At 56.8% G+C, this 23778-nt stretch overlaps 1 protein-coding gene across 1 annotated transcript; it reads left to right on the top strand.

The window, feature by feature from the left end:
• Window positions 1-476: 476 nt before the first annotated feature.
• Window positions 477-23778, top strand: LOC122376701 (CUB and sushi domain-containing protein 3-like). The gene is made up of 16 exons (XM_043356615.1): window positions 477-530; window positions 2615-2824; window positions 4557-4772; window positions 6799-7077; window positions 8527-8676; window positions 9850-10026; window positions 10709-10888; window positions 11861-12211; window positions 12393-12566; window positions 12900-13110; window positions 13383-13518; window positions 13727-13976; window positions 14344-14520; window positions 19648-19827; window positions 20303-20483; window positions 20917-23778. The coding sequence occupies exons 3-16, from the start codon at window positions 4688-4690 to the stop codon at window positions 21350-21352; spliced, it is 2967 nt and encodes a 988-aa protein (XP_043212550.1). The 5' UTR covers window positions 477-530; window positions 2615-2824; window positions 4557-4687; the 3' UTR covers window positions 21353-23778.

The following is a 23778-nucleotide window of genomic DNA, read 5'->3' as shown; positions in this document are numbered from 1 at the left end:
GCACTTACAGCGCCGTCATGTCCCAGCTGCGTGCCTCTCACGGTTTCCACTTATCCAAATTATTGTTTTTTTCCTGTTTTCGGATTACCTCCCCCTCGCCTTCCGTCCTCGGCCCGGCAGCTGCCGCTGTGCCCGGGATCTAACTTCCCCTTCCCCTCGCTGTCTGACTCCGTTCCCTCGGCTGACTCCATTCCCCCTGTCTGACTCCGTTCCCCGTCTGACTCCGTTCCCCGTCTGACTCCGTTCCCCGTCTGACTCCGTTCCCCGTCTGACTCCGTTTCCGTTCCCCCGTCTGACGCGGTTTCCCCTGTCTGACGCTGCGCCGTCCCCCTGTCTGACTCCGTTCCCCGTCTGACGGCGTTCCTCGTCTGACGCCGTTCCCCCTGTCTGACTCCGTTTCCGTTCCCCGTCTGACGCCGTTCCCTATCTGACGCCGTTCCCTATCTGACTCCGTTCTCCGTTCGTTCGCAGGGACGCCAGCCGGCTGTGCACGTCCGAGGGCACCTGGACGGGGGAGCCGCCCACCTGCGGTGAGTGCGGACCTTGGGACGGGCCGGCTCCAGAGCCGTCGGCGGACGCCGGCGCCCCGGGGCCGGCGGAGACCTTGGAGACATCCTCCCTTGAGGGCCGCCGTCGGCATGAAACACCGCCTGAGCGTACCCAGTACAGTACCTTGGGGACATCCTCCCCTACAGCCCCAGGGTACCCGGGACAGTCACTTTGAGGAGATCCTCGATTGAGAGATGCCCTCGGCGCAAACCCACCACCCTAGGGAGCGACGCCGGCCCTCCGAATTCAGAGCTAGCCCTAAGCCCGCGGCGAGGGCGGAATGAATTTAGGCAGGTCCGAGAAAGTAGGTACCGGTTAGATAATGACAGTTTAGTTTTCGATTTTTTCATCTTTTTTAGCATAACCATTGGTTGTTCGATCGCCGAGGAGTAGGTATGCTTTGTAGATAATTGTTTTGTATTCGGAAACTGGTCTAACGTCGGTGTGAAATTGCTATTGATCGTAAACGCTAAAAACATTTATCTGCAGGTGCATTGGCTGGTCAACGCAGTGGCGGATCCAGGGGGGGGGGGGCAAAATGGGCATTTGCCCCCCCCCCCCAACGGCATGATTTTAACATTACGCCTATGGACGATGCACGGAAATATTCGATAAATTTTTATGGTTTCCCCCCCCCCCCCCTAAAGCTCTGAGCTGGATCCGCCTCTGGGTCAACGTGAATAACAATGCGGGACATTCTGCTAGTAGTGGTTCAGTTTAACAAGCGGAAGTTACTTCATTACACATTCTCCAAAAGCTGCTCTTACGTGTCACCGATATTTATCACCAAAGGAGGTTATTCGCGATGCGGGGTGTTGATATCCGACCAAGGACGGGGCAATAAATCACGCTCGGTGATAAATCGGGCATTGTTTCCGGATCAAAAGGACATCCAGCGCTTCTTGCCATTAAAATACCTTGTGATGGGTCGGAGTGAATGTTAATGGTCTGCTCAGAAGCAGATTAATTGAGACGCCGCTATACAAAAAGGCTACAATAGCTAAAGCGCGTGTGATGTTAGTGCTACGCAGCTTGACGAAGGCAGTTGCCTCTCAAATCCTTTCGCCAGTCGCCTTGAAGGCTTGAAGACTTCAGCCAGCAATCCCGCGTCCTTTATCTAGCAGCCTTTCCCCTATACCACCCCATTCCACATTTAGTATACCCAGTTGTCCAGGTGTCTCCGACCAGTATCGGTCTAACCCCCAGCCATCAGCCCTCTGCTGGCAGCGCTCCAATTCCGAGCAGCTGATCGGCCCGGTCCGGTCCGGTCCGGTCCATCGGCAGAGCATCGGAGCGGAGAAAGCCCAGGGTCACCGGTGGGCCGCCCCCCCCCCACCCCCCTCCCCTCCATACCTCCGTCTCCACCGACCGGCGCGGCGGTCGCCTACGGAAGAGAAAGTGATCGTTATTAGGCGAGCACTGTATTCGAATTACGGGCTCGTTCACGGCTGGATGGAGCCAGGGGCGGGGCGCGTCCAGGTCGTTACCATAGCAACCGCTGGAGACCGACGCGTTGGTCGGTCCCTCTCTGCTTAGGGGTTAGGGCAGTGAGTGAATGTGGTTAATGGCACAGCCTGCAGCGTATTTTGATGGTGACTGGTTACTTTCCAAGCTGAATTAAGGGTCGGCTACCGTCTAACGGAATGTAATTTCCCTAACTGATCAGGTCGAAATGTCATGTGAACTGACTTTCGCCTTGCCTTGCTCGTTGTTAGGCTGTGTTGTTTCCTATAGGTCTGCCGCACAACAGAGCTTGGAATCAGACTTCTACTAGGCTATTGGTATGACAAGCGTCTCGCGTACCCAAACGACCCAGTTGGAAAGACACAATTTTATTTTAGGAAAAGGCGAAATTTCCCGATGGCTTTGTACGAGTTCTGTTAACCTGTTCAATAGAAATGACACCACAAATCCTATACAATGACCGTTTAAATTAGCTCTGATTCTGAAATATTAGCCGCTTTCACGACGGGCTATCTGGCGAATGCAACTAATTTGACCAAATCTGCGCCAAATCTCTTTTACAGCTGTTGAACGGACGACTGACGTTCCCCTGCATTTCCAGCTACGAACGTGGCGGAGGGCAAGCCGTCGAACCAGTCGTCGACGGCGCGCGGCGGCCCGGCCTCCAACGGTAACGACGGCCAGCGGAGCACGCTGCACGACGGCGGCCGGTGCACGGAGACGCTGCAGCAGGCGTCGCCCTGGTGGCGCGTCGACCTGCTGGCGGAGTACCCGGTCGACCTGATCCGCATCACCACGCGCGGCTGCTGCGGTACGTGGCAGCTGCATCAGTCCACAGGGGCACGTCTGCATAGCGAGTCCAAAATGCCCATGCCGCAGGAATACCTAAAATCCAGTTATCAAGTGCAATGCTTTTCAATCGTAAAACGTTTATCAAACGATCTTCTTAATTCATGATAGTTTTAAGGTTGTGTTGTCACTCCTCCCGTAGTAGTCATAAGCAAGGTTCATTCATGATTCTAACACTATCGTTATTCGCAAAACCCACTGCACAGTTTATCTGTCACGACTCTGCCCTGGTTTGACCGCCTTTCTCTGAGCCCCTGACCGGCTGCGTCTGCCGTGCCGAGTCTCCCGTTACACCCTGTTTGTAGGGTAGGGCAGGCTACGGACGGTAACCGAGTCCCCCCCCCCCCCCCGCCCCGTTCGGGGTGGAGGTCACGCGGTCACCGGCTGCAGAGGTGGCCCGTGTCACGGTGACTATGCCCGTGTCACCACGCGGGGAGCAGGGGGATGGGGAGGGGGGGGGGGGTGACACCGCCCGGTACCGGTCAGACCAGCTCTGCCCGACGGACGGACGGACGGACGGACGGTCGGACATATACGACTGGTGTGGGCGGTTGGCTGACCGGTCCACTCCTCTTCTCCCGGCCCCGGTCCCGTCCAACCAAAATACTGCACACTGAGACCGAGACAGAGAGGTGGTCTTGTCCGACAGAAAGATGATTGCCGGCCTCATCTTTCATACGATAGATATCCAACAGCTTTTGGTGAACTATTTCTAATTACTTATCAAATGATGGGTAAAACTTATTGATTTTCTACTTTCTCCTAATAAGTGGATAGGTATATTTTGTAAGAGCGCCGCTGACCAAATATAGGTAAAACGACATAAACATCAAAACACGAGTACCTAACTACGATGCTACAATTTTCAAATAACCTGAAAAGCGCAAACAAATATTTATCTAAAGTCCATTCAAAGTCCATTTGTTTGATCTTCACAGAGCAGATCTCAGACTGGCCGATCAATAAGAAGTTCTCTGTTCCCACTATTTCTCTTATAAGTAAACTTTTGTTTTCATAGTTTAGGATTTTGTTCAGTTCAGTTCAGTTCAGCCCCGCTCGGTGTGTACCGCGCCGTTCTGCTACAATCCTCCATATCCCGTTCCATGTCCCATTTATCCCTTCGATGTCTGGACGCCGCGGCACTGCAGTTTTTGCCGCACCTTCCTCCCTTATACGGCACAGAAACTGGGTCGCACAGGCAGGCTGCATCCGAACGATCCGATCGTATGAGACGTCAGTTTTGGCGGCAGATCAGATCAAGCCCACTGCTCAGTTAATGTCCCACTCCCCTCCTACCCAATGGCGTGTCACGACTTCTGCAATTCTTGGTGCGCAACCTAAACACCTAACGAGCATTGGCTTTGACCTACTCTCCGTCCTCTCCACTAGTTTACGGTCTGCACAATGTTTGAGGCGGTGCGTCTCCTGTCCAATGGCTATGGTGCGGATACGTTATAAACCGCGGTGTCGCTTCCATATCCCAACCCGCCCTGAACTGCTTCAGCAGCCTTCTGCAGCCCGCCCGCCGCCACATGACCCTGCCCTCCCCAGGTCACCCCTGCACCTGACACCGCCCTCTGACCCTCCCACCCACAGGGCATCCTCCACCACCTGACCCCGCCCTTTGACCTTCCAGCTAACCCCGCCCTCCGTCAGTCTCCTTCTGACCCCGCCCCCCTCTGACCCGCCCGCAGGTCAGAAGCCGCTGCAGGACATTGAGATCCGTGTGGGCACCAGTCCGACTCTGCAGCAGAACCGGCTGTGCGCCTGGTTCCCGGGCACGCTGGAGGAGGGCGCCGAGAAGGACTTCAAGTGCGCCCGGCCCATGACGGGCCGATACGTGTTCATTCAGATGGTCGGCGTCGAGGGGGCGCTGTCGCTCTGCGAGGTGCAGGTCTTCAGCTCGCAGGGTGAGTGCGATAAACGAGTGGTAGGTGTTGACGAAGGAGGTGGAGACGTTTTACAGGAACAGTTGTAACGCGCGCTGACAACATGCAGCTGAGGTTGACGTTTCGGCACATGTCCTGCTAGAGAGAAGGTATACTTCCAATTTTACATCACGATACTCGCTAGCACTTTACATTGATTTCGATAAGATTTTATTATTTGCAGACCACGCTGATTGTCAAAGTGTCGCTTACCACGTTACGTCTACGCTGAACAAAATATTATCTAACAAATGCTAGCCCACTGTTGGAATATCACCGCCTGCACCATGACGGGCGACATTCAGCTCCAGCGCGCTGTAGGCTGATGAGCCGCTGCAGCGCTATTAGAGTGTTTAGGAGACGCCAGCCGAGCGCCGTTTGACCTTGCTCCCCGGCGGGAGGGCCGCCTCTCCGGCCCAGAACAAGGCCACTCGTGACTGCTACCCATGGATCCTGGATGGAAGGGCGGACGAGACGAGTCGAGAGAAATGTGACGTCATTAATCAGGGAGCTCGTGGCGCGCCCTTGCGTCATCGCGGAGGTAACGGGTGGGCGGCAGCCTGCAGCCGCTGCCGCCGCGGACTGGAGGCGCGACCCGGAGCGGCCGATCGCGCCCGCTGAACTGTCAGTCAGAGGCCGCCGCGTGCATCACCTGGCCGAGGCGCGCCGCGACAAATTGATTCGCATTTCGCACCGTTATTTCGCGCTGCTGTGCGCTGAACTCCCACCAGGCAGCCGAATTTCTCAGGAACGTGAGAGAATATCAACTGACGACTTCCGCTATGCTGTTTTGTGCGAGATGTGCGTTTCGTGATTGTGAATGGGAGTTGTCCCGACCGCCTATGAGTCGCACTTGCGGATGGCTCGTCCGCCGGCGCTGGTGCCTGCTCTAACCTACCCCACCCGCTCCAGAGCGGCGACCATGGACAGCCGCACCGGGCCCACAGACCAGTTACACAACCCGGGCGCGCCGACCGCCACATTGCGCCACATCTCGCCGCCATGTGCCGTATCTGCCGCGCCGCGCTGCTCCACGCCGCCCCCGCCGCCCGCGCCGGCATGGGCGAAAGCATTATTCACGCCGGCCACCGAGTGGTATTCGGTGCGCGTGACCGCGGCATCGCACAGAGCTAGAGCAAGTCCGGGCGGGCGGAACTAGTTATGTGCGGCATCGCAGTCTTCTGGCGAGTCTGGGGTGAGGCGGAATCGCAACATCGCACGGACCTCTGCCGAGTCCGGGGCGGGCGGGTGGAACCGTTCTTCATAACTGCAGCTTCTTAGCGACTCCTGCCGCGTCTGAGGCGGGTGGGTGGAACGGTTCTCCTCTGTGGTCGTTCTCTGAGCCACTATCCGCCGCGGAATTGGCGAATCTGTCACGCCCGGCCTCCCAGCGTGCAGCCGGGAACCGCACGGCGGCTCAGCAGCTGAGGCGAATGGCGCGGCGGTCCGGTGGAGTTTCGACCGGGAGTTCGCACGCCTTATCGTGCTGGGAGAAATGCCTGGGAATCTTGGGTTCTGTATGGGGGAAAGCAATGGCGATTTCATAACTGTAGTATCACATTGATGCTCAGTTCGGCACTTTTGGTACAGACGTGTGCAGCCATGCATTACTGAGACGTTTTTATGGCGCTAGGCATCTCACCGCATTATATGTGACGGCTTATACCTAACCGTTTTCTTCTGGGTGCACGTCATGCCATTGTGATATGATAAATGCCAATATGCGGCCGTTATATGTTGTGTGCACCGTACCTTTCGTCACAAACGAGACTCTCATAGCTAGCAGATTGATGACCTGCTATTTATTCGAGCTGAACAGGCGCAGCGGTCACTTGCTGTATACTTAGGTCAGTATCTAATCCACAGGACAGTCATTTCATAGAAAATGCATTGTTTAGAGTGGAGACTTGGAAACGTGCGTACCAGATGCGCCAAAGACTAACTTCTATTACATGATCGATTTATTCTAAGAAAGGCCGACTAACCTCCCCCGCCCTGTGCTCCGCAGAGTTCGCCAAGGAGCAGTGCGCCCCGGATGTGCCCCTGGACAGTCTGAACCTCTACAACAAGACGTGCTACGAGCTGCAGCTGAACAAGGGCGCCGACTTTCTGAAGGCACGCCAGCACTGCCAGCGTATGAGTGGCGACCTGGTGCACACGCTGCCCGACCCGGCGTTCGCCTACCTGCTGGACCACCTGGAGCGGAGCAAGGCGGCCATGCGCACCCAGCTCATCTGGGTGGGCATCAGGAAGGTGCCTGGCAAGGACATGTGGCGATGGGTCGACGGTGAGTGGCGCGGGGTCGATGGTGGGTCGGTGTTTGGGTGTTTATTTTCTCTTCGACGTACAAGACATTGAACCCGCGCCGGGCCGGGGGGGTGTTTGAACACCCCCCCCCCCTGCGGTTTTTCGCAGATATCTCAAAAGGAGCGCCGCCGTTTTTGGCACACCTGTTCGTGCATCTTTTCCGCACATGTTGTGAAAATTTCAGACCCAGTTCACCTTAGGTCAGGTCACCAGGTCACGCCAAGTGACCTCACCTCAGAAAAAAATAAGAATGCTCGTCATAGCTACATCGATTGATCGATTGCCTTGAAACTTTCAGCGATTGATTAGAGAAACATTATCTATAAAATGTATATCTCGGAATTTTGATATCGGTGACCTAAGGTCAGGCCAACTTTGCGCCCTCTCCATTAGGTATAAGTCAATGGGAGAAAATTGAAAAGCGTCTGTTTTGCACGAACGCTATTCTAGACACTCTCAAACATCGAGATGTAGGTAAAATTGACACACTGAACCGGAAAATGGCAACTGTGACCCCTCGTTATGTCCCCGAGGTCATCTCAGGTCACGAACAGAATCTAACAGTTTTTCGCTAATAACTTCTGTTAGAGGCGTGCTAGAGCGCTGAAAACGCCTTAGATGTGTTCGGCTCGACGTTGCGGATCGACTGATATGCAACATGACCTTTTCCGGTCAGGTCATGACCTTGACCTGAGGTCAAATTTTCAAGTTGACCTTTCAAGGTCAACTTATAGTTCATTCGACGCGTCTCGACGAGAGGAACACGATGGTGGCAAAAGTAATGTCGTGGCTCTTTTGAGTCAAAAGTTATTGCCGAAAAAACGTTTTTCGTAAAAACGGCTATTTTTGGAGTTTTTGCCCTCTGGAGGCTAAACCGTTGACCTGAGGTCAAATCTGAGAACACTACTCAGAAAGGTCTGTAAAAGGGCTATCGAATGCGCTTTTCCGCGGCGCTGTAGCTCTATCGGTTCCCGAGATAGCCGTTGGTAGTTTCCAAAATGTTGAAATAGTGGACATTTGACCTTTGGTGACCTCTGGTGACCTGAGCTTTGACCTGACCCAAAAAATGACCGAAGTGTTTTCGTCCTTATTTTGGACGTTCTTTCGATTGCCGCTTACCGCGTGTCGCTACGTGGCCCAGGAGCCGAGTTAGAAGGGGGGTGTTCAGACCCCCCCTCCCCCGGCCTGGCGCGGATTCTCAGAGCACCGGCCCGGCGCGGGTTAAGAGGTACTAATTAAGAGGTAACTAAAAAAACTGCACTCACTAGTGATTTCAAAGAACGTCTTGTGCTACTGCTGCCGCGCGGATGTTGAAGCCCCTCTCACTGACCGTCCCCTGCCGCTGCCCCCAGGCACCGAGGTGGTGCGGCTGGCTGCTCTGTCCCCCCCCCCCCTCCCCTCGCTGACCGTCCCCTGCCGCTGTCCCCAGGCACTGAGGTGGTCCAGCCACGCTGGGGTCGTGACCAGCCCAACAGTTACGTGGGTGAACAGAACTGCGTAGTGCTGGACGGTGGCCGTGACTGGCTCTGGAACGACGTCAGCTGTCAGCTCGACTACCTGCACTGGATCTGCGAGTACAGTGAGTAAATACATCTGTACTAACCAGACTACCTGCACTAGATCTGCGAGTACAGTGAGTAGACACAATATAACACAGACTACCTGCACTGGATCTGCGAGTACAGTGAGTAGACACAATATAACACAGACTACCTGCCTGCCACCTGCACTGGATCTGCGAGTACAGTGAGTAGATTCACCTCTAATAACTACATGCACTGGATCTGCGAGTACAGCGAGTAAATACAACTCTAACACAGACTACCTGCACTGGATCTGCGATTGCAGTGAGTAAATACACCTGTAACACACACTACCTGCACTGGATCTGCGAGTGCAGTGAGTCCAGTAAAACTGTGTGGAATTTTAGTGATTTTAGTGAACTGTGTAATTTTGGGTAGGCTAGGCTGTGAAAGTGAAACAGGCCTTGGATTGCTGTAGGTACTCGTATGTTCTGAAGCCGAGTAAATGCCTCGTAAAGACAGGTACGTAGCTGCTGATGCATTTGACTGTATTGAACAAATTGTTTCGGAACCAAATGAACCGTTTATTTGTTAACTCGCACTTGCTTTCCCCGATTACTCTTCATGTCATTACGTTATGTCTTGGAAATTCTATCTTCTATAAAGACGTTGACACAATGCCCGCCTCTAATGACGTCCATTACGGGTCTCTCGGGTTTACGATGGCATAATGCAGCCTGGCAATTGCACGTTGCAGTGGCTAAATGAGGTCTTTAAGAATCATTTTACGTCAACTGCAATCACATCTGAGTGGGTAACACGTGTGATAATTGTCCGTGCTGCTCTCAACTCTTAGCACCACTCTCCACGGCTGCCCTCTGATGGTCCTCCACCACTCCGTCCGCCTCCCTTCCTCTCTCTCTCTCCCTCTCTCTCTCTCTCTCTCTCCCTCCCTCCCTTCCTCTCTCTCCCTCCCTCCCCCTCCCTCTCTCTCCCTCTCTCTCTCCCTCCCTCCCCCCTCTCTCTCTCCCTCCCTCTCTCTCTTCCTTCCCCCCTCTCTCTCTCTCCCTATCTCTCTCCCTCCCCTCCCCCCTCTCTCTCTCCCTCCCTTCCCGTCTCTCCCCCTCCCTCCCTCCCTCCCCCTCTCTCTCTCTCTCTCTCTCCCTCCCTCTCTCCCTGTGTCTCTCTCTCGCGCTCGCTCTGACTCGGTCCTCCACCCCTCTCCCCAGAGCCCCAGATGTGCGGCAGTCCGGACAAGAACGAGAACACGACTATCGTGGGCAGCGACTTCGGCCTGAACCGTACCATCTTCTACCGCTGCCCAGAGGGCAACAAGGTGGTCGGGGACGAGGTGCGCACGTGCCAGGAGACGGGCTTCTGGTCGGGCGCCGCGCCCACCTGCCAGTGTGAGTACCGAGTACTGATTACCGAGTAGGTACAGAGTACAGAGTACTGAGTATCGGGTACCCAGTACCCACCCGACGTATGCCTGTTAGTGCACTCCGGAGCTGTTTGTTGCGCATTGCACACTATGACACTGAACAGGGTGCACTTTACAGACTCACCCGAATTTATCACATGCTGTGTGACCGTCGCGTGTAATAGCGTAATTTATCGTTAGCTCAGCCGTCATAAATGCACAGCACTGGTCTATCATTTGCCGACTTTCGCCTTTAGCCCAGACGTTCCATCTCGCGAACTCCCCAACTGATGTGGGACCTTTCCGTCATCTCTCAATGACCTTCCCATGACCTTCCCGCGACCTTTCCGGGGTCTTCCCGTACTCCGTCGGCTTACGGCAGAGACCAGACCTTTGACCCTATAACCACGATCCCCCCGACCTCAGTGATAGCTCTCTCCCGTTTCCGGATGGTGAAATTATTCTGAGGGATACTAAATTACTGAACGGTGACCCTGGTTAACCTGTGACAACGGCGATCTTGAGCATTTCCAGGCCAAAGTCTCTTATGTGGTCCGATTTGGTATGAAGCTCTTACTAATGAATCTGTGGCGATTGGTGATCATGTTTCCCTGTATATGTTCCCCACGGCACCCCACTGACGTTCTCTCCCCTTCTGTGGCCGACAGTCGTCGATTGCGGGCCGCTGGACGAGATCGCTCACGGCCAGCTGACACTGGTCGACAACCGCACCACGTACGCCGCGCGCGCCGAGTACGTCTGTGACGCCAACTACACTCTGGTGGGCGAGCAGCTGCGCACCTGTTCCGACGGCGGCGCGTGGTCCGACCAGACGCCGCAGTGTCTCTGTGAGTACAGGGCGGCGGGGGACGGCAGTGCCTCTGTGAGTACAGGGCGGCGGGGGAACGGGGGACGGCGGTGCCTCTGTGAGTACAGGGCGGCGGGGGAACGGGGGACGGCGGTGCCTCTGTGAGTTCAGGGTGGCGGGACGGGGGACGGCGGTGTCTCTGTGAGCTCAGGATGGGGAGGGGGATGGTGGGGCGTGGTCAGACCAGACGCCGCAGTGTCTCTGTGAGTACAGGGCGGCGGGACGGGGGATGGTGGGGCCGGTAGCGGGGCAGAGAGACGCCGGTATGGGTGCGCTCTGAACCTATAGAGACATTGACATGGTGACTTTTCGGTGAAATGTATAAAATATGTAAATTCAGTTCAGCACTAACTCAGCTGAAAAGTCTGTTGCAATGGTTTGGTTATGGTATCTTGCTAAACCGAAACATTCTGATGAACCATTTACGCTCTAACTGAAATGTTATCGTCTTCATCTGAAATACGATAAAATTGAGGTCCGGGCAATGGGCAATTAGTAACAAAGTGACAAGCTCTGTACAAGAGACAAATGAGATTATACCGTGAGATAGAGCGGCCGAAATAATGTTATCTGTTATCCAGTCCACTGTTGCAAGGCTGAATCTTGATATAACGTGTGCGCCTTCGCCTTGCGTCATGCTGTAGATAGTAAATACCTGCGGTCTAGTTGGGAGAAAGGTGGTGAGGGCGAAGAAAACGAAATGTAACAAGAATCGTGGTGAAGTGTCGGCTTAAATGTTGCGTTTTAACATTCAGCTTTCGCTTGCTTGCTTACTTAGCGTGTTCACTTTATGCTTACGCGTAATTATGTGACAGGCATGTTTGGGTTGCCGTTTATTGACACCGCTGTTTTCACCACTCGGTGTTCGTTTATAGTTCAGCTGTGATTGTGTCACCTCTCAGCTCTGCCTATAACCGCTGCTGTTGACTCCCTCCCCGTTCGGCCATTTCAGACTCGCTGTGCCCGGCGCTGGAGACGCCTGAGAACGCCACGCTGACCCAGTCGGGTGACCTGACGGCCGGCACCGAGGTCACGTTCACGTGCGCGCCGGGCCACCAGCTGATTGGCCGCGCGGTGGTCACGTGTCAGCTGGGCGGGGCGTGGAGCGACCCGCCGCCGGTCTGTCGGCTGATCGACTGCGGGAGGCCGGCGGCGCCCCAGCACGGCGAGGTGGCCGTCTCCGAGACCTACCTGGGCGCCTCGGCTGAGTTCAGCTGCGGCGCTGACTACTGGCTGCTGGGGGCCGAGCAGAGAACCTGTCAGGAGGACGGCACCTGGAGCGGAGAGGACACGTTCTGCGAACGTGAGCGCTTGCTCTGAATGTCTATGACTATGATATATCTCTGCACGCAAATGACAGAGACAACCAACGATGAAATACGAATAGTTCATTGTTGATGTGACGCTTCTGTGAATGGCTGGTTGACTCCAATGATCTGTCAATGATTGAGCGTGACTGTACTGTACCCCTCCCCCTTTGTCAGTGATTGACTGCGGCGAGCCGGACGTTCCCGAGGAGAGCTACGTCACTGGGTACGACTTCCACGTCAACTCGGACGTCGAGTACCACTGTAACGTGGGTCACCTGCTGGTTGGCGAGCCCGTCCGGCGCTGCCAGCGGGACGGCACCTGGTCCGGAGATGTGCCGCTCTGCAAATGTGAGTCGAAAGGGGAACAGGGGGGATTATGGACGGCACCTGGTCCGGAGATGTGCCGCTCTGCAAATGTGAGTCGAAAGGGGAACAGGGGGGGGTATGGACGGCACCTGGTCCGGAGACGTGCCGCTCTGCAAATGTGAGTCGAAAGGGAATGGGGATAACGGGATATGAATTATGGACCCAGGGAACAAGGGAACAGGGAAGATATTGACCCGGGGAAAACTTCGTCACCAAGCTCCAGAGGGTCGCCCCGATCGGGATTTGCCCAATGTCGTGTCCGCCCGCTGCTGCACCCGCTCTTACCGGCTCGTCTGCCTCTGCCCCGCCCGGCAGACATCGACTGCGGCAGGGCGTTCGCCGTGCTGCACGGGGACGTTCAGTACGTCACCGGCCAGACGTACCTGGGCAGTGAGCTCGAGTACTCGTGCGCCCGAAACTACCAGCTGGTCGGCGACCGGCTGCGCACCTGCCAGGTGGATGGGCGGTGGTCGGGCAGCGCGCCCGTCTGCGAGGAGGTGCGCTGCGGCGACCCCGAGAGGACAGAGTGAGTAGAACGGGGGAGAGGGAGGGAGAGGTCCGCTGCGGCGACCCCGAGAGAACAGAGTGAGTATGAAGAGGGGGAGAGGGAGGGAGGGGTGCGCTGCGGCGACCCCGAGAGGACAGAGTGAGAATGGAGAGGGAGGGAGGGAGAGGAGAGGGGAGGGAAGGAGAGGAGATGAGGTGCGCTGCGGCGACCCCGAGAGGATAATGACGCTGATTTCAGACCGTTGTCCGAACGCTTCCCGTCTCACGCGGTCCCTTCATCTGTTCCCGCAGGAACTCTGTGCTCAGTATCTCGGGCAACGACCGGATGCGCCAGAAGGCCCGCCAGCTGACGGGGAACCTGGCGCCGCAGTCCACCTCCTTCCGGGTCGGATCCACCGTCACCTACAAGTGCAAGCCAGGATACAAGGTGCGTATAGGTAGACAGACTTGACTATATTCCGCTAATTGATCGCTTTTGTTCATCAATGCCCGTGCTTAAGTGGATAGCACATGTAATCGAATAAATTTAGCGATCGAGAATTCGACGTCGTCTCGTCTATTCGAGCTGTTACAGTCTGTCGGACCGTGTTTTGGTGTGAGTTGCCACTGACGGTAGTTCCCGCCGCCGCCGCCAGGTGGTGGGTGACGCTCTGCGCTCGTGTCGCGGCACCGGCGCCTGGTCGGGCCTGCCTCCGTCCTGTGTGTACGTGGACTGCGGCGCGCCGGAGCCGGCGCTCTCCGGCCGCGTCACGCTGCCGCTGAACGCCACCTACTACGGCGCCATCGCCGAGTACGGCTGCGACGTCAACTACCGCATGGAGGGCCTGAACCGGCGGCTCTGTCTGGAGAACGGCACCTGGAGCGGCCAGCCGCCGCTCTGCACCGGTACGTACAGAGGGGAGACAGTGCTCTCCCTGCCTGGACAGGGAGACGGCACCTGGAGCGGCCCAGCCGCCGCTCTGCACCGGTACGAACGGTATAGACCACTCTACCCTTTCGCAGAGATTGTGTGTGAGATGAGGTTCCGCGGATGGTCTGCTGACCTGACTGACCTGTCTGACCTTCCTGTCTCTCTGTCCCCTGTGCAGAGATCGTGTGCGAGGTGCCCGAGACAGTCTGATTGATCTGTCTGACCCCGTCTGACCGATCTCTTTGTCTCTGTGCAGAGATCGTGTGCGAGGTGCCCGAGACGGTCTGACGCTCTATGTCCCTGTCTGACCCCGGCTGACCAGTCTCCCTGTCCTCCGTGCAGAGATCGTGTGCGAGGTGCCCGAGACGCCGGCGGAGGTGCTCTCTGTGGTGACCTCTGGTCTGAAGGTCGGCGACACGGCCACCTACAACTGCGGCAAGGGACGCGAGCTGATCGGCGCCGCGGTACGCCGGTGTCTGAGCACCGGACACTGGGGCGGCACAGAGCCCACCTGTCAGTGTGAGTACACAGAATACAGGGTAACCAGTACCGAGTACCGAGCACCGGACACTGGGGCGGAACAGAGCCCACCTGTCAGTGTGAGTACACAGAGTACCGAGTACCCAGTACCCAGTACAGAGTACCTACCCAGTACCCAGTACCGAGTACCGAGCACCGGACACTGGGGCGGAACAGAGCCCACCTGTCAGTGTGAGTACACAGAGTACAGAGAACCAGTACCGAGTACCGAGTATCGAGTACCGCGTACCGCGTACCGCGTACGTACAGAGTACAGAGTACAAAGCACCGAGTACAGAGTACGGCGCCTACCTGCCAGTCGATTGCAGAGTACAGCATATTGTAGGGATCATCTATGCAATTTGTCATCTATGCGATTTGTCATTTCATGTTGTCATTCTCATTTATATTGTCACCGCTTTATTAATCAATCTGTTACCTGTTGTCAATTGCGCGTCATGTTTGTTATTTGTAAACCGGCCTGCCGCTGGCCTCAACCTTCCTAGTAACCGCTGTGCCATACGCTATAGAACGTGTCGTGCAAAGGTCACGGCGGCACCCCTGAGGCGGCCGCTGCCCGTACGTTTAGGAGCCCATTGTCGTGACGTCATGACTGTGGACAAAGGTCGCGGTAGGGGCTCTCCCGGCAGCCGGACGGTGACTCATACGTTGAGCTTGTCTCTCGCCGCGCCTGCGGGCATATTGGTAGTACTAGGGACGGCCAGCATGTGACCGCGGTTTTCGGCGACATTGTCAATTCGTTTCTCGACTCTGCTGTTCGCTACAAGACAAATACACATAGAAAACGGCTCGGGCATTTGGAGAAGAGCGGCTACTCTGAGGCGAGGGAAGAACACGGAGATTCACACAAACGACCTGACTAGGTTGCACCGGCCACAGTCGACCGAGGTGGGCTTCCGCGCCCTTAAAGACGCCTCTGACTGGCCATTGCGCTGACACCCTGGTCGGACCACGGTCATTGATCGGACCCTGCCACTGGTTCGTGCTCAGGCTGCCTTAGCGGGTAGACCTGCTCGACCAGACGCCCCACTGGTGGGCGAGTGCTCGGTTCCGACTTTCACCGCCGGTCCAACAGCGTTCTGCTGGTTCCCGCCGATCCGGTTACGACACCGCAAGTGCCGTACCGACTCGGGCGTCCCAGGTGGGCGTAACGGTTACCACACCAGTTCGCGACCCCCAGGCTCTGTCAGCCGTCGTACGGCTCTCGGACGGACACTCTAATAGATCAGCCACAGATCAATAGGTTGTCACAGACCGTCCGTCCAGCCAAGCGCTACCCACAGCGCAGTACGACAATTGGTGACCCCGACGTGATCTCCGTTGTTCGACCTTAGCCTCTCGTCATGCCGGCGGACAGCGCACAGTCCGGCGCCGCAGCTCAAGACCCAGCCAGCGTTCCAGCTTCAGCCTCTGAGTCAACTCATCGGCCCATGGCTAGCTTCCGGCTACCACCATACTCTCCGGAAGAGCCCGACCTGTGGCTACTGCAGGTGCAGTGCGCTTTCGACGTCAGCGGGGTCGACTCCGACGAGCTGAGGTTTAAGCTCCTCGTCGCAAACCTCCCCGCCAACATCGCCGTCCAGGTCAAGGACGTCATCCGGTCATCCCGGTCTTTTGACGTGCTGTGTGCAGCGCTCCAAGCCCGCCTGGCACAGTCACGCGCCGACCGACTACAAGCCCTGCTCGGCCGCCAGCAGCTCGGCGATCAGAAGCCGACGGCGCTGTTGCGCTCAATGCGCAACGAGCTAGCCGCAGCCGGGGACGCACCGGTTGATACGGAGCTCTTCCGTACCCTATTTCAACAACGGCTACCGCAGCCCGTCCGTGCTGCCCTCGCCCTCCTGCCAGCCGACAGCACGCTTGACGCACTGGCAGAAGCGGCCGACCGGTACCTGGAAGCTAGCGGACCCGACCCACGGCTATCAGCGATCGCGGCACAGCCGTACACACAGCCGGCACCGCCCATCGCTGCTGCAGTGACAGCCCCGGCGCCAGCTGCAACCCCTGCGCTGGACACCGTCATCGCCTCCCTGGTCGCTAAGATGGAGCGCCTGGAGGCCAGCAACCGACGACTCGAGGACGCCGTGCGGCGCGACCGCAGCCGTTCCCGGCCGCGCCAGGCGTCTCGCCAGTCACGCCGCCCGTCACCGGCTCGTCCTTCAACGCCGCCGCACGACGACACGCTGTGTTGGTACCACCAGCGATTCGGCGCCCAAGCGCGCCGATGCAAGTTGCCGTGCTCCTGGATCGCCTCGGAAAACTGAGGCGCCCCGTGCTGATGGCGCAAAGCACGGGCGCCCCTCCTGCCGCGCCACTCCTCTTCGTGAGGGACACGGAGACGGACCGGCAATTTCTAGTCGACACCGGGGCGCAGGTCAGCGTGCTGCCTCGCCGCTGCCTGCCCAACGGGTCCACACTGACCCCTGCTCCTGTCGGCCAGCAGCTCGTCGCGGCAAACGGCTCACCGATCGCGGTGCACGGCACCTGCCTGCTGGACGTCACATTGAGTCAGCAGCACCGCCTGAAACATCGATTCTTCGTCACTGACGTCACCACACCCATCTTGGGCACCGACTTCCTGGCCGCACATCACCTCGTCGTGGACGTTGCCAACCAGCGTCTCCTGCGGGACGGCACCGTCTGCGCCAGCGCCGAGCGATCAAGGCTGTGCTCCATCGGAGTGCGTCTCGTCCGGGAGCAGGCTGCTGCTCGCTTCGCAGCTGTCCTCGCCCGGTACCCGGATGTGACCTCACCAAAACCTGGACCAACACCGGTGAAGCACAACGTGACGCACCACATCGTCACCAAGGGTCCACCGGTGTACCAGCGGCCACGACGCCTCCCGCCGGAGCGCCTTCAAATCGCACGTGCCGAGTTCAACAAGATGCTCCAGCAAGGCACCATTCGACCGTCCAGCAGCAACAACAGCAGCAGCAGCAGCAGCAGCAGCAGCAGCAACAGCAGCAGCAACAGCAGCAGCAACAGCAGCAGCAGAGGCAACAGCAGCAATACCGGCAACACCACACTGCGGCTTCCTGGTGAGTTCTTCATCAGCAGCCAAGCCTCAGCAGCATCACCGGCCGGTTTCGTACAGGACCTGAAGCGCGCCATGTCTCAGGTGCGGCCGACACTCCCACGTCCGGTCCAGCGCGCCACGTACGTCCCGACGGCACTCCAGACGGCGACACACGTCTTCGTGCGCAGGGACTGTCACCGCTACCCGCTGGACGCTCCATACGACGGACCGTTCCCGGTTACCGAAAGGACCACCAAAACCATCACCATCGACCGTCGACAGAAAAAGGAGGTCATCAGCATCGACCGGTGTAAGGTCGCCTTCCTGGAGACGCCAGACGAATCCGGTCATCGACAGTCTGACCTGCCGACTGTGCAGCCGCACGGTACTCAGTCCAGCGGCCCGCCGGCCGCACCACCGCTCAGCAATGAGCCCAGCGGCCCGGAGCTTCTGATCTACGGTGACGCACCAACTCGCCCTGCAGCCGTCGCTCGGGCTGACGCTGCACCATTGCAGCCTCAGCCGATACTACGGACGACCCGCTCCGGCCGCGTCGTACGACCTCCGGTAAGATATCGCCATGTCACTTTTGTCCGCGACATGTCTGGCGAGGGGGTACTGTAGGGATCATCTATGCAATTTGTCATCTATGCGATTTGTCATTTCATGTTGTCATTCTCATTTATATTGTCACCGCTTTATTAATCAATCTGTTACCTGTTGTCAATTGCGCGTCATGTTTGTTATTTGTAAACCGGCCTGCCGCTGGCCTCAACCTTCCTAGTAACCGCTGTGCCATACGCTATAGAACGTGTCGTGCAAAGGTCACGGCGGCACCCCTGAGGCGGCCGCTGCCCGTACGTTTAGGAGCCCATTGTCGTGACGTCATGACTGTGGACAAAGGTCGCGGTAGGGGCTCTCCCGGCAGCCGGACGGTGACTCATACGTTGAGCTTGTCTCTCGCCGCGCCTGCGGGCATATTGGTAGTACTAGGGACGGCCAGCATGTGACCGCGGTTTTCGGCGACATTGTCAATTCGTTTCTCGACTCTGCTGTTCGCTACAAGACAAATACACATAGAAAACGGCTCGGGCATTTGGAGAAGAGCGGCTACTCTGAGGCGAGGGAAGAACACGGAGATTCACACAAACGACCTGACTAGGTTGCACCGGCCACAGTCGACCGAGGTGGGCTTCCGCGCCCTTAAAGACGCCTCTGACTGGCCATTGCGCTGACACCCTGGTCGGACCACGGTCATTGATCGGACCCTGCCACTGGTTCGTGCTCAGGCTGCCTTAGCGGGTAGACCTGCTCGACCAGACGCCCCACTGGTGGGCGAGTGCTCGGTTCCGACTTTCACCGCCGGTCCAACAGCGTTCTGCTGGTTCCCGCCGATCCGGTTACGACACCGCAAGTGCCGTACCGACTCGGGCGTCCCAGGTGGGCGTAACGGTTACCACACCAGTTCGCGACCCCCAGGCTCTGTCAGCCGTCGTACGGCTCTCGGACGGACACTCTAATAGATCAGCCACAGATCAATAGGTTGTCACAGACCGTCCGTCCAGCCAAGCGCTACCCACAGCGCAGTACGACAATATGTAGTGGGTACTGAGTGCCTTTATACCGAGCATTTGCGTTTATTTGATTGCCCTGACGTGACCAGACTTTCGCAAGCGAATCGTGCCAACGGACAACCTTAGTTTGCCTTCTCTGACCTCTGACCTCTTGTCTCAGGCACCCTCTGATCTTTCTTGACCTCTGATCTACATTTGACCTCCAACCTCCTCAGATATATCATTGTTGACCTCTGACCTTTGTATGTGACCTCTGACCTCTGTATATGACCTCCACTCTCTGAAGTAGCTAGCTGACCACTGAGATCTTATCTGATCTCTGTATCTGGCCCCCAAGATTACTTCTGGCCCCTACATCCGCTCGCTGGCCTCTGTATTTGAACTCTGGACTCTGTATCTGACCTCTTTATCTGACCTATAGCATCTGACCTCTACGCTATGTATCTGACCTCCTCCTCCGCTCTCTAACCTCTGTATCTGACCTCTGTATGAGACCTCTGACCTGCTCTCCTCCAGGGGTGGACTGCGGCCCGCTGAACGCCGTGGAGAACGGACGCGTGTACCAGGTGAACCAGAGCACGGCCTACGACTCTGTGGTAGAGTACCACTGCTTCCCCAAGTACCTGCGACACGGACCATTCACCCGGCGCTGCCTGGCAGACGGCTCCTGGTCCGGGCCCGACACACAGTGTCTCTGTGAGTACCTACCCGGGATAACGAGAGGGCAGGGGAGCTCCTGGTCCGGGCCCGACACACAGTGTCTCTGTGAGTACCTACCCGGGATAACGAGAGGGCAGGGGAGCTCCTGGTCGGGGCCCGACACACAGTGTCTCCGTGAGTACCTACCCGGGATAACGAGAGGGCAGGGAAGCTCCTGGTCGGGACCGTGAGTACACGGCGCCGGGAGGGCACCTGTCACTAAGGGCAGGGCAGGGATACAGCACGGGTCACCGTGAAGAAAGCTGAGCACGTCACCGGGGACTGGATGAAGTCGGTGAGAGAGCTTAATGACAGATTGGCTGTCTCCATTCCTTTAGTGACGTCCTCACCGCTCCGTCATTGATGAACGGGACGGTGTCGGCGGGCCTTTAGTAACGTTCCCCTCCCCTCCGTCATTGATGAATGAGACGGTATCGGCGGGCCTTTAGTAACATTCCCCTCCCTCCGTCAGTGATGAACGAGACGGTGTCGGCGGGCCTGGACGCCGGCCTGGACGGACCGCAGAACGTGCCGGCGGCCGGCTTCAGCCCGGACGACTACGCCACGGCGCGCAACACGGCCATCTGGGCGGGCGTGGCCGTCGGACTGTTTGTCCTGGTCAGCATCATCACCGCCGTGCTCTGCCTCAGGAGGTGAGAGAGGGAGAGGGCGAGAGAGAGAGAGAGAGAGAGAGAGAGGGAGAGAGAGAGAGAGAGAGAGAGAGAGAGAGAGAGAGAGAGAGAGAGAGAGAGAGAGAGAGAGAGAGAGAGAGAGAGAGAGAGAGAGAGAGAGAGAGAGAGAGAGAGAGAGAGAGAGAGAGAAGAGGAAGAGGGGAGATGGGTGAACCAGGGCGGGCTCAGTGGAAATACCGTATCTACATTCTACTATCTAGATAGTGGTGAGAAGTTATTATGTTGAGGATGCTATTTAGCTTTTAAAGATTTTATTTTACACACTCCTTTTTCTCGTTAGGTATTGGCTCAAGAATGTGACTATTATATACTGTGAGGACGTCTTAGCTGGGTCAGCTGGATCGAACGTCAGAAGTGTTTGTTTCGTAACTCTCACTGACCCTGGCTGTTTCAGGCGAGCCCACGTGGTGAAGAACTCTGAGAACGTGCAGGGCATGAAGGCGATGGAGGAGCGCAGCGTACCCATCATGAAGTTCTCCAACCTGGCTGACGGCGGCCGGTTCGGCGCGCACAACGGCGCGTTCGCCGCCGGCGCAGCGCCCATGCAGAACCGGCCGCTGCCCGTACGGCCCGACGAGGAGGACATCTACGCCGAGGCCGACAGCTTCTCGTCGGGCTCGGCGTCGCCGCCGGCCAGCCGCACGTACGCCAACCGGGACGCCACCTACGCCAACGGCGTGGACGACCACAACACCTCGTACACTAACAGCGGCGGCGACAGCAGCGTCACCTATAACAACGACGGCGCCGAGAGTGCTGCCACCTACACAAACGGCGGCGGGGAGCCCGCCGCCGGCGGCTCCGTTACCGTGAACGGGATGGCGCTCTAGGGGAGGCTGTGACGGGCGCCGGGCGCTGTAGTAGCAACTAGACGAGTGTTGGAGCGCACCAGTGGCCACGGCCTCGGGCACAAACAGGCGAAAGGACGCTAACGTGCGCGACGGAGGCCGCCGGTGGTCGTGCGGGCCCGTGGCGATACGAATCAGAAACCCAGGGACATATGCGGTGCGTACAGTATGTCTAAAAAGTATGTCCCCTGGTTTGGCTCTCCCACAGGAGGCGAATCGGTAACTTGGCTGAATCCCAGTTGCGGCACCCGGCCGCCAGGGTCGCTGCCGCGCGAGCGGCCTTGACCGCTCGCATGTCATTGGCGTTTCGGTCCCTCCCCATCTATACAGAGGTGGGGAGGGGAGAAGAGGGGAAGAGAGGGAGGGAGCGGCATCCGCTCGGCACTGGGCGATACCTGGCTGACCCCGCGCTCCCTCGCTGACCTCCGTCCTGCCCTCAGGCGAAGACCGACTTCCTCGGCCCGTAGCGGCCGAGCGGAAAACCGAGCTCGCAGGGCGCGACTCCATTGGCCCAATCTTATAAATGGAATGCTGTCGTATTCACGGCATTAGATAATATTAATAGTGATACCAGCAGTGGATGTCGTAAAATACAGTTCAAAACAAACGAAAGCACACGATTGACGCATAATGCGCCCTCCCATTCAAGTAAGCCCGCCCACTTCAATGAATGGTGTAGTTTCTTAGGGCGTAAAAGATGCAAAACACTACCAAACTTTTTTTAGCTCGGCCACTGGGACCGTCAATATACAATTGACTGAAATGCATGAAAACCATTTTGCATTTAATAGCCGTTTCCTGCACCCAAACTTTAGCCAGTGACGCCCTTTCCATTCTAAAGCGTTTATAAGATTGGTCCCAGCACCCGATTTTATATGAGGAAGTCGTTTAAAAAGCATCTTATCTCTAACCAATTTATTTATTATGGCCACTTTTACAGGACGTCTATAGAGCTTTGACGTTTACATTTCTTCCTCGTTCAGGAGCAACGTTTTAACCCTCACCGGACCTTCAGGTTTTCTGAATACCGAGGGGGCGTTGGGGGGTTGGAAGTGAGGGAACAACCCCCTTTGCCGATTCGCCCCTTAATGAGCTAGAGCCTCACGAAAGAAACGATCGTGCGCGTCGTTACGAAATGCAGCGATTGGTCTCCGATTTTAAGGACTAGGATCAGCCGATGACTTCTGAGGTTGGGTCAAGTGGCCCAAGGCACAGGTTCGGTTTTTGGTAAATAACTTCGCTAAACATGATCGCAGATCCGCGATTTTAGCAGCATCGTGTTTGTCTAGCTCAGGCGTGTCGAATGGTATACTTTTTCTTCGGGTGAGATCAAGTTAAGGTGTTAACCTCGGGTCAAGGTCAGGTCACAGCCCGTCAGGTCACGAAGCTGGTCAAAGCATAGAGATTTTATATACAATTTAATTTAGGATAGTTTAATTCAAGTCGGTATGAATCCGACTTGACAATTTACTAGGTGGGTTTTGCAGCGTTATTACTTCGGCATGTAATTATAAATCATTGCTAATTTCGATCCGGATGTCGTTATTCAATGCTGGCCTTTGCGCCCTCAGAAAAGTTTATAGTCATGAAGGCTTGCATTGACCCATACTTTCCATTTTTCACTACCATTATTCGCCGTAGTTGACCAGGTATTTTTCTTCAGCTCTCCCCCGAATCATTTGGCTTAGACCCATGGCGTATCACCCGTGCATCGCAAGACGCACCTACCACACACAAGTTCACGATCCCCACGAACCCACATCAGCGTCCGTTCGCTTGGTGTGTGACCCCTTGACCTTTGGCCGCGACAACTGCCAGCTTGCCGGAGCACCCCTCCCTGCACGCGCTGCCCCGCCCGCTCCCCTCCCTCTCTCCCCTCCCCGGGGTCGTGTCACGAAGGTTCGGGCTTACGCTACTACCGGCCGCTGCGCAGCTGTCACCTAACGCTTGGGAATGTGTGGTCTGGTGCGGATTCAGCCAACTACCGGCTCGCGACACCAGCGCCACGTAGTGGCGACGGTACATTCTTTTTAGACATACTGTACACCGACCGTATGCTTGCAGTGAACTCGCAGACGTGTGCGGCGTTAGAGCTGGCTAGTGACGTTGTGTTGGCTCCCAGAGTAGCCTCAATGTGTGTATTGAGAGAAGTGAGGACGGGGCGGAGCAGTACGCGCCCCTGTGGCTCCCTCAGTCCCGGCAGTCCTGTACCAGTGTACTGTGAGTGTATGAGCTGTAACCTTTACGAGTCGTGTGCGTATGTGTGTGTGTGTGGGGGGGGGGGGGGTATTGTGAGCACACTACTGTGAGGATACTGCAAACTGTTGGCCGGTACTGCTGCTCTTCATGATCTATGTTATGCCAATGATGCGTGTATCAGGTCAAATACATATGAATAACTAAATAAA

Source organism: Amphibalanus amphitrite, unplaced genomic scaffold (genome assembly GCF_019059575.1).
Source record: "Amphibalanus amphitrite isolate SeventyFive unplaced genomic scaffold, NRLGWU_Aamphi_draft 002252F_arrow, whole genome shotgun sequence".
Lineage (NCBI taxonomy): Eukaryota > Metazoa > Arthropoda > Thecostraca > Balanomorpha > Balanidae > Amphibalanus > Amphibalanus amphitrite.
The sequence above is the reverse complement of the archived record's forward strand: the minus strand, read 5'-3'. Positions and strand labels throughout refer to the sequence as shown.

What these genes read in the sequence shown, in the direction of transcription:
- LOC122376701 (XM_043356615.1), top strand. Translation starts at nt 4,688, where the DNA reads ATGACGGGCCGATACGTGTTCATTCAGATGGTCGGCGTCGAGGGGGCG. An exon ending in GCAGGTCTTCAGCTCGCAGG is followed by an intron (nt 4,773 to 6,798) that starts GTGAGTGCGATA and finishes TGTGCTCCGCAG; the next exon opens with AGTTCGCCAAGGAGCAGTGC. An exon ending in GCCGTGCTCTGCCTCAGGAG is followed by an intron (nt 20,484 to 20,916) that starts GTGAGAGAGGGA and finishes TGGCTGTTTCAG; the next exon opens with GCGAGCCCACGTGGTGAAGA.